The sequence below is a fragment of the Colletotrichum destructivum genome, chromosome 5 (genome assembly GCF_034447905.1).
Source record: "Colletotrichum destructivum chromosome 5, complete sequence".
NCBI lineage: Eukaryota > Fungi > Ascomycota > Sordariomycetes > Glomerellales > Glomerellaceae > Colletotrichum > Colletotrichum destructivum.
The window spans coordinates 258,936-272,025 of NC_085900.1; the positions used below are offsets into that span (position 1 = coordinate 258,936).

General features: G+C 55.8%; 5 protein-coding genes across 5 annotated transcripts; 2 read left to right on the forward strand and 3 right to left on the reverse strand.

Annotated features, from left to right (window-relative positions):
• Positions 1 to 118: 118 nt before the first annotated feature.
• Positions 119 to 852, forward strand: CDEST_07662 (Putative cyanovirin-N; the record flags this gene model as incomplete). The annotated part of the gene is made up of 3 exons (XM_062923821.1): positions 119 to 378; positions 434 to 540; positions 620 to 852. The coding sequence occupies 3 exons, from the start codon at positions 119 to 121 to the stop codon at positions 850 to 852; spliced, it is 600 nt and encodes a 199-aa protein (XP_062779872.1).
• A 265-nt stretch (positions 853 to 1,117) lies between these two features.
• CDEST_07663 (uncharacterized protein) lies at positions 1,118 to 1,566 on the reverse strand (the record flags this gene model as incomplete). The annotated part of the gene is made up of 2 exons (XM_062923822.1): positions 1,118 to 1,349; positions 1,445 to 1,566. 2 exons carry the CDS (start codon positions 1,564 to 1,566, stop codon positions 1,118 to 1,120), a joined length of 354 nt encoding a protein of 117 aa, XP_062779873.1.
• Positions 1,567 to 3,200: 1,634 nt separating this feature from the next.
• CDEST_07664 (uncharacterized protein) lies at positions 3,201 to 6,424 on the forward strand. Its single transcript, XM_062923823.1, has 3 exons — positions 3,201 to 5,212; positions 5,359 to 5,672; positions 5,790 to 6,424. The coding sequence occupies exons 1-3, from the start codon at positions 4,907 to 4,909 to the stop codon at positions 5,959 to 5,961; spliced, it is 792 nt and encodes a 263-aa protein (XP_062779874.1). The 5' UTR covers positions 3,201 to 4,906; the 3' UTR covers positions 5,962 to 6,424.
• A 430-nt stretch (positions 6,425 to 6,854) lies between these two features.
• CDEST_07665 (Putative major facilitator superfamily, MFS transporter superfamily) lies at positions 6,855 to 9,562 on the reverse strand. Its single transcript, XM_062923824.1, has 2 exons — positions 7,531 to 9,562; positions 6,855 to 7,471 (listed from the first exon to the last, which is right to left on the reverse strand). The coding sequence occupies exons 1-2, from the start codon at positions 9,064 to 9,066 to the stop codon at positions 7,193 to 7,195; spliced, it is 1,815 nt and encodes a 604-aa protein (XP_062779875.1). The 5' UTR covers positions 9,067 to 9,562; the 3' UTR covers positions 6,855 to 7,192.
• Positions 9,563 to 10,795: 1,233 nt separating this feature from the next.
• CDEST_07666 (uncharacterized protein) lies at positions 10,796 to 11,304 on the reverse strand (the record flags this gene model as incomplete). Its single annotated transcript, XM_062923825.1, has 2 exons — positions 10,796 to 11,071; positions 11,170 to 11,304. The coding sequence occupies 2 exons, from the start codon at positions 11,302 to 11,304 to the stop codon at positions 10,796 to 10,798; spliced, it is 411 nt and encodes a 136-aa protein (XP_062779876.1).
• Positions 11,305 to 13,090: the final 1,786 nt, after the last annotated feature.

The window sequence follows — 13,090 nt, forward strand, 5'->3', positions numbered from 1 at the left end:
GTCCAAGTTTACAAGCCAGCCTGGTCGAGTACTCCGAGGGCGTACTTAACTACGTCTCCCTACCTCATCTTTCCACGAGTCTCGTTGCTGGAGCATCTTGCACGACATTCAGCCACCAATGGTCAAATTCAGTTTTCCCATGCCCTTCAGGGGTCTTTTGCTCGCCCTCAGCGCCAACCGGGTCATCCAAGCTGGCTTCCTTGACGACGACTGCGGTTTCATCAACGAGGGACCGCAGTTTACCTTGCGCGGCGACGGCTCCATCACGACCTACTGCAACGACAAGTTCTGCAGCACCGTGGGGTTCACCGTCCTCAATCTGAACGACTGCATCGCCAATGTGGTCGGCGATCTCAGGCCCAAGGCCGATGGCGAAAGGTAAATTACTCCCTTTTTGGAGATGATAAAACACTTGCTGACGAGGCCATTGTAGGGGCAACTTTTGGAAGAGCTGCAAGGACTGTTACATAGAGGGAAGCCACATCAAGTGCCAGTGCTCGAGACTCGACGGTAGCTTCAAAGAGTCCTCTCTCGACGTCAGTAAGTATACCCAGCTAGCCGGTGAATGTTTCCTTTGACCTTTTGTGCGGACTCGGACTAATCATTCCACGCCCTACAGACAGCATCGTCTTCAACTGGAACGGATATCTGGCCTGCCACAGCCAGATCTCGAACTGCTACCCGATGACTTGGCAGTGCATGCCCGACAACTGGTGGCCCGAGGGATGGCGTCCGACGGTCGTCGACACCCCGTGCGACATCTGGCAGGCCGCCACGATGACGCCGCCAAACCTGACGTTGCCGCCGAGGTTGAAGCTGGCGAGCAACCTGCTGCCTGAACGAACGGAATAGTCGGGGCTTTGAGAAGAGCCGGGGACATGGCAGCAACCACGTCAAGTACTGCATGGTGACGAGATGGACTTGAAGATGGATACACGGAAAGCAAGTACTGTGAAAGACGGGCCGAATTGGGAAGCAAGTACATAGGTGAAGTTGATATACATACCCTGGACCAAGACTGCATACGAACCTGTGGCATCGAGTTCCGTAAACGCCCTGCCCGAAATTGCACGAAAGGGGGAAGGGGGGCTTCAGGTGCCTGGCCACACCATCACATTCATCGTGATGGAGGGTGATGATACCGAGTGCCCGGGCAGCGTAACACAAACGTGTCGAGTGACGCCAGGAGCAGGAACCACGAGCACACGTACGCTGGGAGTCTACAATGTATGCGGTGGGCAGTGATGTCTGTGATGGCGTTCTGATCGTGTCGGCGCTCTCCGGGGGTGGTCAGCGTGATCTCGGCAACAAAGCCGGCCCACGGTGAGGTGGGTGAAAAGCGGAGGCCGCTCTAAGATTGGGCGACGGGTCGGCGATACATCCTACGGCAGCTGCACGCGTCAGCATCGGTATTTGAGATCCAAGAGTGGGAGGTGTGAGCCACAACATTGACGAGCCACATTGTTTGGGTAAGCCGCAAGTGTCACTCGTGCATCTCGCCGTCGGTGTCGGGCGAGGCGGGCATTCTAGATGGTGGTTCTGTGTCGATGCTGATTTGGTTGGCATGGCTTACACAGCAAAAGCGCAGCATATCGACCGCTGACATATCGTCGGCCGCCGTGGGGGTTGATGGCTTGGCGCAGGGTTGGTGTAAATGACGGGTATCCTAATGATAAGCCGGGTTTATCATGCTTCAGAGCAATCGAACTCCGATGACAAACTCCGGCAGTGGTCTCGGCGACGACCGGCGCGCGCGGGATGAGGTATTGGGTGAGTGAGGTGTTGGGCGGCGCGACATTCGTCCCGTCGCGCGCCGGCACAGGCTACACACACAGTCATGCCTACCTGCGGCAGAGACACTAAACTAGACGAGGGGGTTCGGGACTCAATCAGTGAAGAAAACGATCCAGAGTCGGAAGGAGCTGGTGGATGAACACTGCAATCGGTGCAAGGAACTGTGCCCTTCCCGTTCCGCCCGTCTTGCACTGCAAGGTCGCGAGAGGAAACAAACCAAGGAAACGGAAAGGAAGCAAGCAGGGCATGGCGCAGGGGATGTCTGCGCGGGCTCCCTCCGTGAAAGATGAGTCCCGATTCAGAGAAGGATAACCATTTAAGCAGCCACTCGGAGAAAGCCACAGCCGCAGCCAATCAGGATTCACCCCAGCCACAGATCCTTCATCCCATTGGGCGTCGGTCCGGGCCTGAGCTTATTCAGTGGAGATGTATATCCACTCGGCCGTGGCGCAGTCGTCGGTCACTCCTGTCAGTATCTGTATGCATTATGATTCACCCCTCGTCCATGGTCCATCATCCACCCATCATCCCTCCATCACGTCACTCTACCACATCCTACGCTCCACCACTTTTGTTTCTTGTTAGTTAGTCCCCGCGCTTGCTTCCCTCCCTGCCGTTGCTGCTTCCTCTTTTCCCCAGCGTAACACAGCAAACCAGAACCACGTCGACTCGCGCTTAAGCATCCCTTCCTGGCCATGCATGCCCATCTGCGGTCTCCCCGTTGGTTCCTCTTCGCGCCTTCGCATGCACGGCGCTTCTTCCGTCAATGACCGCCGGTCCGGATCACAGAGCATCAGCGAAGTCTGCCTTGCCAAAAATTGAACACGAGCTTCCTTTACTCTTCAAGCGGGGGCACATGCTCGGCGCTTACTGCTGTGATTTTCATTTCAGTGTCTCTGCACACCGTGGTCTATCTAGGTCGTTCACGATCGCCCGGCCGCCTCCTCATGCGGCCTCAATCCGTTCGATCGATCTGTTCAGACAGGGCTAGATGTCAAAGCTGCATCCAGCCTTGATTTCAGCAGCATGCATCAAATCTTCGAGGAAGCGACCTCTCGTCAGCATCATTGGTCGATGCCCCAACGCCCGAGGCCCGGATTTTGAGCTTGGCCGCTGCATCAGGGTTCTAGGCCCGAATCACCACCGACCTTTCGCAGCGCCGAATAAGCGCGCAAGAACTCCAACCTGAAGCAAACCATCTCCATTCTCGATGACTGCGTCATTCGCTGGGGCGTCTGGATTCTAGTGCAAACACCTCATCCCGGTCAGGGGAAATGCCTCGTCGACTCCTCCACAAGTGTTGAGAGAAGTGGGATGCGGGGCGGCTGATTTACAATTTGACCAACCAATCCCTCGCGAAACTTGTTCGACCTTCAGCCCTACCGAAGCATCCCATCCCCGCATCTGCGACTCAGACCAGGGCAACCGTTGTCTTGGATGACACCACACCACGCGAGCTACAAACACAGTCTGTAACAAGACAGGTTGGGTATCTCAAGTCCGGCAAGGCCTCGGGTTGGTCATTCCATCTCAATGTCAAACTTGCCTCTTCTGGACAGTCATTCAAAGAAGTCTCCACATTCGCCACAAGTCCGCTCCGTGGCCCGGCGATCCCCCCGGTCCGCTTGCCTCACCGCGTTTGAGTCCGAAGGCACAACAGCAAAACACCGCTCCGCTCGCCACTCCACCGATACAATTGTTGTTGTGTCTGCATGCTCGATGAATCACCCTTGGATGTCATTGTCGCACAAGCCCAGTGTAGTTTCTTCGGTTTGCCAGAGGAAGCTTTGAACCCGGTCAGCAACAGCGCCACTGCCTTCTGCCGACTCCATACATCCTTCGTACCGAGCACAGAGGCGGCCGCTACATGTGTTCTTGCCCCGGGTACACGCTCAATCTCACTTGATCAACCAGATTCGCGAGCTCGTTGGATGGTGAACAGCCGTTAAGCCCATGTCACAGGGACGGCCCCCCCCCCCCCCCCCCCCCCCGCCGCTAAAATCTGACGTTGCCTTTCTTGGGACCCAGGGACCTTCTCTCACTCTCCACCGAGTATCTCTTCGAGCAGCCTATGACCCATCTAGTGTCGTTTCTCACCCATGGTAGGGCTGCATCTATGACCCCTGCCTGGCCCGCAACACCCCAGAAGCAGACATCGCCCACGGCTTGGCCTTTGCGACTACTGGGTACGGACCCATTCTGTTCACTATCGTCGTAGGCCGAGGGTAGCTCGAGGCACTCTGGACAAAAATACGTTTCGCTCTGTCAGCAGTCCTGTTTACCGATGCCTGTCTCGTTATAGCCAATCATCGACTTCGACCTCGTTTTCCTGCCCACCACACTGGATCGACCGCCCGCACACATCTGGGACTCCGGGGTCATGAGCCATCGAATGTCCGGGAATGTTCGATAGTGACCAGAATCGATGCACAGCCGGTTCTTCGGAACAGATGAGGCTTGGTTGGGGTCAGGATCACGGAGACCACCCGTCGGCTGTTCCTGGGCCCAGCCCACACCCTATCTAGTTCGTATCGTGGCTCGACTGCACTCCGTTTGGAATGTCGTACCCATGGCTCACATCCCGATGCCCCTTCCATCAGCCCCAGTCTCAGCCCCGGCCACGGATGGCATAATGTGGCATCATGTGTGTTTAGAATTCATGTTACTCGATTGGTGTCATCAGAGGGGTGGATCCTCGGCATTAGCACGCGTGATTTGCGCACTCTCGTCCTACCTTCAACTGCCACTGTCCCTTGTCACTCTCGACTGTAATCACTTCTTCTTTAGGCCATTTACATCATGCAACGGCCGCATCAAACAGTCTTCGCCTCCAGTACCCGACGTTGCCGGATATCTTGCTCGGTGCTACTTGTCTTCAAGCCTTTCTGACCTCCCCGCCGGTTATCAAAGGGCCCGCGGACGCACATAATCACACTATTGTCATACGCTCTCTCCGGATTATCTGCTGCGGAGACCCCTTGAGGAACTCGACGGCTATTTTGACTTGCCAGCCGCCTATCTACGTCATTGAGCGGACGATCATCTTCAGCTGCCTACCTCATTTGGACCTTCTGCGAATTCAAGAGCTTCCCCGAGGTGGACGGCCACAGTGATGAGCCACAACCCTGAAGTCAAGAGACAGGATATATTAACGACCTCGTCCGGTCCGAAGCCTGGCTCCCTTCCCACCCACAGATACACCACCAACCTCCCTGGTCTCGAAGTACAATTCGAACAAGACATTCCGTTTACTCTAGAAGACCTCCTTACTGCCTTTTCATCAAACCCCCTTGCCCAAACGTCTTTTTGTTCCCGCACTTCAGCAACAAGCATGTCCTCATCACGTTCAGGCCGCTCAGGGGGATCATCGAGCCACCACCGCAGCTCCAAGAGCAGCAAAAAGCCAAGGGCGGTTCAAGTCAGTCATGGTCTCTTCTTTGTACTGCATCCCTCACACATGTCACTAGAATCCAAACCCCCTCTGCACATGCATGCCCCTTTCAAGATCTTCAGGCCATACCCAATCTTCTCCTCGAGGGGCGCCCTCACTGACCCGCGCCACAGCGTTCGATCCAGCAACTGATCGAATCCCTCGAGACGCACCGCGTCAACACGCTGACGGAGCTCTGCCGCATTGAGCGCGTGGCGGCGACATGCGAGAATGAGGAAGATGCCCTGGCCTTCCAAGGCCCCATGACCTCGGCCTGGGACTACTATGTCAACAGCAACCAGTTCCTGACGGAGCTTCGCGGCCTGACGCGCAGCTACCCACTTTGCAGCGATATTCTTTACGACGCCCACATGCGCGTGCGCAACGACCCGGATTCCAACAAGAGCTGGAACCTCGCGTGGCTATGCCTCATGAAGATCCAGGAAGAGTAAGCACGCCTCCGAACACCCCAGCAGACGTCCACGCGGTACCAGTTTGCGCGCAGAAAGAGAGAAAACAAGAAGCAAAGAAAAGACCAAAAGGCTGACAACACGGGAGTGAATAGCGGTCTAGTTTCTGGGTACGCCGCCCTCGAGTCCGCGAAACCCGAGATGTGGGGAGGTCGCGAGCCCTCGGCGGACGAGGCGGCGCAGCTCGGCGCGTGCTTTGAATACGAGTGGAACAAGGCCGTCGACACGATGCTCCGGCACTGGTCCATCCCGCCGACCTGGTACTGATTGGTTGCCCTTGTGGCAAAGTTGCCCATGCGCCGGCCGGCCGGCTCCGAAACCACAGAGGCAGGCAAAGCTGGAGAGGACGACGACAACTGTGACTATGATGGGTGGATTTTAGGACGATGATACGAAGCAAGCACATTTGACCAGAGGGGGGAGTATCTTGGAGCATTTGAGAGCAAGACATTCATCTGTTGATGAACAAGTACTAGCACTGGTATGGGTGGGCAACAACGGCATCGGCGTTTGGGCATACACCACACTCGTCCCACGACGACGACAACAACGGATTTCAGGGCGTTTCGTTTTGGTCATCTCTCCCCCCACCTCCCTTTCTTCTCCCCTATGTCCTTCGCTACCGCATATCAGGGTAGGGGGCCGAGGAGTAGCATACGGGAGGGGGCATGCAGACCAAGGGCACATGGCGTCGCGGCAGGTTTCTGGCAAGCCTACTGCAGACTTTTTTTTTGGCATCTTCTTCGCCTTTTTGTCGTTATATAAGCAAACACCTAGCTAGACACATAGCCACAAGAAGCTTCCGAGTTGAAACAGCCGCGGCGATGGAGCCGTGAGTCGCTCCTGAAAGCAGTCTCTGGAAGCGTTGAGGCAGATTCGACCATGCCCGTGCCGCAGGACGACATTCAACAAGGGAGCCACTAGACCTCGTCACCGGCGGGCGGTTTCCCACTCGCTCGAGAAATGACCGATGCCCGGCGGTGGACGTGGACTAGGTCAAGAGCTTACCCAATCTTCCCAAATATGCTGTGATGGGTGTTGTCTGTTCAAGATACCTAGGCGAGCTTGGCCGGGCTGCGAAGGCTTAGTAGACCGTGACTGTTTCGCGGCCAACGATCAACAGGTTGGCTGGACAAGCCCCGCTCACAACACACCAGGAGCAAGGTATCAAATCTATTCTGATTTCTCTCCAAGATCTAGCTTCGGAGTGGCCCTTTAGATCTAAAGCCGAGCTGTACTTTCTGCCTCCTCTCGTTCTTTGAGGGAGGAGGGGGGTGTCATGTGTGCCCCATCTATCAATGCAAACATATCATCATCGCTGTAGCCGTCTCGCACTATACATTCCCGGCTCTCGGCAACGCTATGATTACCGGGCATTTTCAACACATACACACGCGCACACATACGCACACTCAGTAAACAAGTTAAGCTTTTCCGGCGCAATATTAATGGCCACAGCCCCGGTGCTCACGGGGCCCTGAGCCCTACGCGGTGCGGCTTATGGCTCTGCCTCGCCGTCTGTGCCGTCCTCCTCGCCGACCCAGTCGTCGCTCTCGAGACCGCGGTTGCGAATGGCGAGGGAACCAAGCCAGCCAAGGAGGGCGATACCTCCAAAAACGCCCCAGGCGAGGGCCTCGCCCTTCGGGTGCACACGCGTGGACAGGGTGAAGAGAGCGCCCGAAACAAAGGGGCCGAAGCTGCGGCCTGCTGCCGAAAGAGTCTGGGCGATGCCGTTCAAGGTGCCCAAAGTCGCGTGGTTCGGGGCGCAGTTCGTGATCTAGAGGTTATATCGTTAGCGACGATCCCAAAATGACCCAGAAAATCGGATGAACGTACCAGAAGCATGACGCTGGACAGACCACCGACGGCGCAGATGTTCTTAATGACGAGGATAATTCCCAGCTCGATGTACAGCCATATGGATCCGGTGCCGACGCCGAATAAGGGCTCGTTGTCCAAGTAACCAATCCAAGGCATCAAAGCCATGCTGATGGCAAGTCCCAGCAGCGCAATGCGGTAGGTGCCCAGATTGCCCAGCCGAACCTTCAGTGGTCGGAAGAGGAAAGCCTGGAAGACGATGGTAGCGACACCAGCAAGACTCAAGCTGATACCAATTTTGCTTGGCGGCAGTCCGCGGCCCGTCGGCGGATTGGCATCGGCGAAGATAGGGTACAGGCTGTTGTACGAGATGTTGGAAAGCTGGAAAACGAGGTAAGTCAACAACACCAGAATCGTGTTGCGGTTCAATAGTTGGCGCCACGTCGCGAGGTCGCTGGGGGACTTGGCGTCGTTGTCTACATCGGAGCCGTTCTCCGATCCCGGCCGGAGCAGGCGCTGTTCCTCGGTTACATCGTCCTCCTCCTCCTCCTCCTCTTCATCCTCGTCGTCTGATGTGCTCGTGACGATCTGCGATCCGCGACGAGGCCAACGGGTAGCCCAAGAATCTCTTCTTGGCTCTGCCACCCGTCGCTGGACCCAAGACCAGGCGTTCCGGGCCCAGTTCGGAATCCAAGCAGCGTGATCCGGCTCGAGCGACTCGAGCGTCTCTTCGAACCAGATGCCGACGACTAGCACGCTGATGAGTAGCAGAGCGGCGCTGAGAAGGTTCGGCGCCAGGTACGGATACCGTTTCCCCAAGGTGCCGACCAGCAAGCCGCCCAGCGCGGGACCTGTGATGCCACCCAAAGAGTAGATGACGGGAAGCCAGGTGAAAGCGCGACTCTGGTTTGAGCGATCCGTCACCTCGCCCAAGACGGTTGGCACGACGGCGGCATTGCCGTTGAGCATACCCATGGCCACGTGGACGACGACAATCTGCCAGTAAGTCCTGCAGAAGCCGAATGCGACGAAGCAGCCGGCGAGCATAAAGGTGCCCATGACCATGGTGGGTTTTCTGCCAACCACATCGGAGAGATAGCCCCAGAGCAGATTGGTCGACAGCTGTGCCAAGGCAAAGGCCGAGGCCAGAATGCCCACATAAAGACCCGTCTGGGAGTCTGGTATGTCGGAGAAGGACTCGACCATCTGAGGAAGATAGGGCCCAATCGAGTTGAGAGCCGTCTGCTCACTCAGGGAGAGGAAAGCGAGTAGGGCAAGCTGTTTAACGGGTAGAGGAGTCTGTCCATGGCCGTCGTCGGAGGCGTTGGAGCCGTCGTCGGAATGTGGGAAGAGCTCGGCCGAGGACTGCTCGCGAGGCGTCTTGGGAGGGGGCGTCGGGAAGGTATGGTATCGATGTGTGGACTGGCGGCGTATCAGGATTCTTCGGCTGGACTCAATAGCCCCGAGGGTGGGAATTGGGGCGCCAGCATGGAAGGAACCCGACGAGGCTGTGCGGGAAGTGGCAGCCACCCGGACAGCGTTGTTACGGGCCATGATGAGCTCGGGATAGAGGTCGGGCGCGTCGTAGTTTGTCGTCGCCGTCGCCGTCGCTGTCGTCGGCGTTTGTGGCCTGCTACAAAGGTGCGCTACCGGGTGCAGCAGATTGGGTTTGCAGCAGTGACGGCAGCGTCGTCGAGTTGTGCTTTCGAAAGTCGGTGGTAGGTCGTCAACTCGTCGGAGATGGGCTTCGGTAGGGGAGATGCTCTTTCGGGCGTAGCTGCTGGAGCCGGGCTACCCCGCTGGCAGGGTCTCACGGTGATGGAATGCAGAATCGCAGCCTCCAGCGCATGGTCTCGTGTGTTATGCTAGTAGCGGAGAGGCAACGGTGGGTAGTTGGGAGGGAAAGAACTGGGCGATTGCGACGCAAAAAAAGATTAAAATACTCGGTCGTACAAGAGTTGAGGAGAGGAAAACTGTGTGTTGCACGGAGAAGAATATGGTGCATCCGCGGCTGATGGCGGCGGTACTGGATCATTGACCAAAAGATGTGGTGTGGAGTGATGATAGGTAGTGTGGGCGTGGTGGGTATGGGTGCTGTGGAAGGATATCGGCATTCCCTATCCACAAGCTTCGGCTGGATGCGACAAGACGGAAGGGCCAGGACCCAATGGCAGCGAAACACAGACAGACATATGGGGTTTCGGTACGTACTCACGGTTCAAACGACGTGAGTGACCTCATTTTTCTGCGTTTTTTTCACCTCGTTTCGCTTGGCGTGCTGGCTGGTGGATCGTGCTGACCGAACGAACAGTGGGCCCGACAGTGGACAATCTCATGTTAAGCTTTTCGCCCTGGAAGCAGCGTTGCCGACTAACAGCCAATCGGTTTGATGACTTCGAAATCCTGGCTTCCCTAGGTACCTTCGATTGGTAGGATGGCAAATATGGATATCTCGGTACGTACTTCACCACACAGACATCGATCGCCTCGTGCTCAGCTTCTGGCTTTTCTTTGCCATCCATCACACGCGCATCCCGATGACGCGCATCCCTCCAACCAATAGCTTGTCATTGGCCATGGCCATCTGATCTCTGATCCGGCACTGATCGCCCGAGATCCTGACCACTCCAGCTCCAGCTCCAGCTCCAGCTCCAGCTCCAGCTTCAGCTCTAAATCCAAATCCAACTTCAAACCCCTAGCTCCCAACGGCCACTAACCTCGCTCTTCGCTTTCCAACACCGTCATCTTCCTTTAGCTTGTCTTTCCTTCTTACGTGGCACGCCAAATCATTTGACCACTCAGACCGCTGCATGGATGCAGGAGACAAACAGCTTTGTGACACAAGGAGTTGTTGACGCCGATGAATGCCTCCAATGCCGATGTCTACCGTTGTGGTGAGATGCATTGCCCCGGCCGGGAAAATCCCTGACGATACCCCCCCCCCGCACGTGTTCATTATAAACGGATAGATCGTTCGTGTACTCTACAGACGATACCATGCCGCTCGACGACGCCGTTTCGGAGTAAACTAAGGCTCAGCTTGATCGGCATCCATCGTAGTACTTTCCATTAGGGGGAACATTTTTTAGCACACCTCGTTTGGCTATGTGTTCCATATGAGTATTGGGGAGAAACTACATGACTCGAGTCCGCAGCGAATGCGAACAAAAACCGAGATATAAAGGTATACATGTGACGACGGGCAGCGGCTGAGAAGAGACAAAGAAACGGCCCGCGCAGGGCTTCATCGCCGTCCGTCGCCCACAAACAAGCCCTCGACCCATCACCCAATCAGGAAGCCCATCCTGGGCCGTCCCGTCCAGGCATGCATCCAGAAGGCCGCTGGTCTCCAGTTTCTACCATTGCCGCCTAAGTCATAGGGCAGTAACGTGCGGCAGTTGTCCCCGTCCCAGTGCACAACAAGATTCCAGTTCGTCTTGTAAAACACCTGCCCTGCCATCTGAGCCGAGAGGCCGCTGTCGATCTGGCACCCATCCACAAGGTCTTCAGCGCCGCCGGCGATGGAGCCGAATGATACGAGTTCCTTTATGCTTCGTTCCTGCAACGGCGCAGTGCCAACCGTCAACTTTTTCCAATGCTTTTATCTCACCGGTGCGATACATCGCATCACTCGAATAAGCGTTGGGTAACACTCACACCGTTGCACCACCAGGCGTCGGAGCGACCAGCGCAGCTAACTCTGCCGCAGTTTCCGAGGCCGGGCCCGTTCTTGAGCCGCCTCAAAGTGCAGCGGAGGTGGAGGTGGGAGATGCCGTTCTTGATGCGGTTCATGTAGCGCGGTATAAATTCGCGGCTATCGCACGTGCAATGCGAGCTTTAAGTCTCCCCCGACAATGCATCGGTGCGGCGTTGAACCAACAGCAACAGAACCAACATGATCACTCACCAACATCAACACGGTCGACTTTGATGCCATTTTTTCGGTCCATATCGGTGTCCACCGGCTCACCACCTGATGGATTTTGCAGTAAGATGTAGCCATTTGTCCGTCGGTAGGCGCGATCACGTTCTTTTACGCACCCACACTGCCCTATGTCTTCGGCTCTCTTGTCCAGGATTAAAAGTCAAACCTTGATGGCTCCAAGTAGAAACGGGCAGGATGGGGTCGGATCCCAAATCCCTTGAGGTTTTGGAAGGTTAGCTAGATGCCAAACACGAAGGCGGTCCCGCCACTGTTAGGATCATCTACATGTGTTCATTGCATAGCGGTAAAGTGGTTGCCGTCCTGGGATGTCCAAGTGGCCCATGATCAGTCGGAATCCTTGCGGAATCGCTCGGTACGAAGGTGAGCCTTTTTTGTTTTAGAGCACTCACATCTTGTCCGTCCACTATATGAATAGAGTGGAATAAACACCATGAGAATATTCCATCCGATGACTTGATTTTGCTCGTCGTCTCGTTGTCTCGTCACCATTCGGATGTCTTGTGGTCCCATCTGCTCCTCGATCCGTTCATCTTCAACTCTTTTGCTTAACACCTTGGTTGGGTTCGGAAGCCTTACACAGCTAAGTCTCACCTCCCAACCTCTCTGTCCTTCTGGTATCACCACAACAGGTAATACTGAAACGCCTGGCTTGGATGTAGGCCACTCTCATGCCGCAAGGGGGTACAGCTCCTGTTTTCACTGAGGCTGAGCTGTTCGCCGGCACCCAATTCACGGTCGTCGACCTCGAGTGGGATGTGTAGGCATTACCCTACGGTCCCACAATCAACCTCAACGATTCGTTCTAGAAAGTCTATGAGAGCCTGCTGGAGCTCAACTCCAAGCACAAAGCCGACTTTTGGGTCACAGAGGTCTAGAGGTGCGATGACGATAGCGTTTTCGAGCGCCGCACCGACTTCACCGGCTGCTCCTACTTCTGCAGGGGGGAAGAGCCGCTGATTCGAGCCGGAGAAGCCATGAAGGGCATCGATTACCTGTAGAAGGTTACCGGCAGGCTTGAGAACCGCGTCAGGTCTTGTAAACTGCGGCAGGTTCAGTTGCTCGGGATCCGAGGGCATTAGCGCTGGCGTCCGGTCGTGCGACAACGTACGTGCTTCCATCCCATCTGCACGGACACATGACGTGTGCTGATGAGACCCAACCATTCAGGACAACAAGCCGAAGGAGTTGATTAGCTTCGGGTCTGTTGCTAGCGGTGGCCTGTGGCTTGCCTGGAGATGCATTGAGAATGGCGAGAGGTCGTAGCTGTCCGGCCAGGCCCTCCACAAGACCAACTGAAACTCCATCGCCGCCAACGCTCACTGCGAGAGATGAACGATTACCAGCTCCCAAGGCAAGATTTGAGAATGAGGGTCACGCCATACGTGGATCTTGCCCACAAGTAGCATACAGGGGATTGGGAAGGTTCGAAGAGTTAGAAGTGCAAAGTTGGATGGATCTTAAGAATGGTGTGTTTTTGTCCTCGAAATTGGTTCATCTTCAGAATGTTTTTGAGACCTACTGCAACCGGCAAAGTCTGAGAATTCCTTTCATAATCAGAGAGCTAATCTCTGATTAAGTCCCTTTGGGTGATAAGTCTTGTCACATGCCTTATGGTGCCCAGACGCTTGTCAC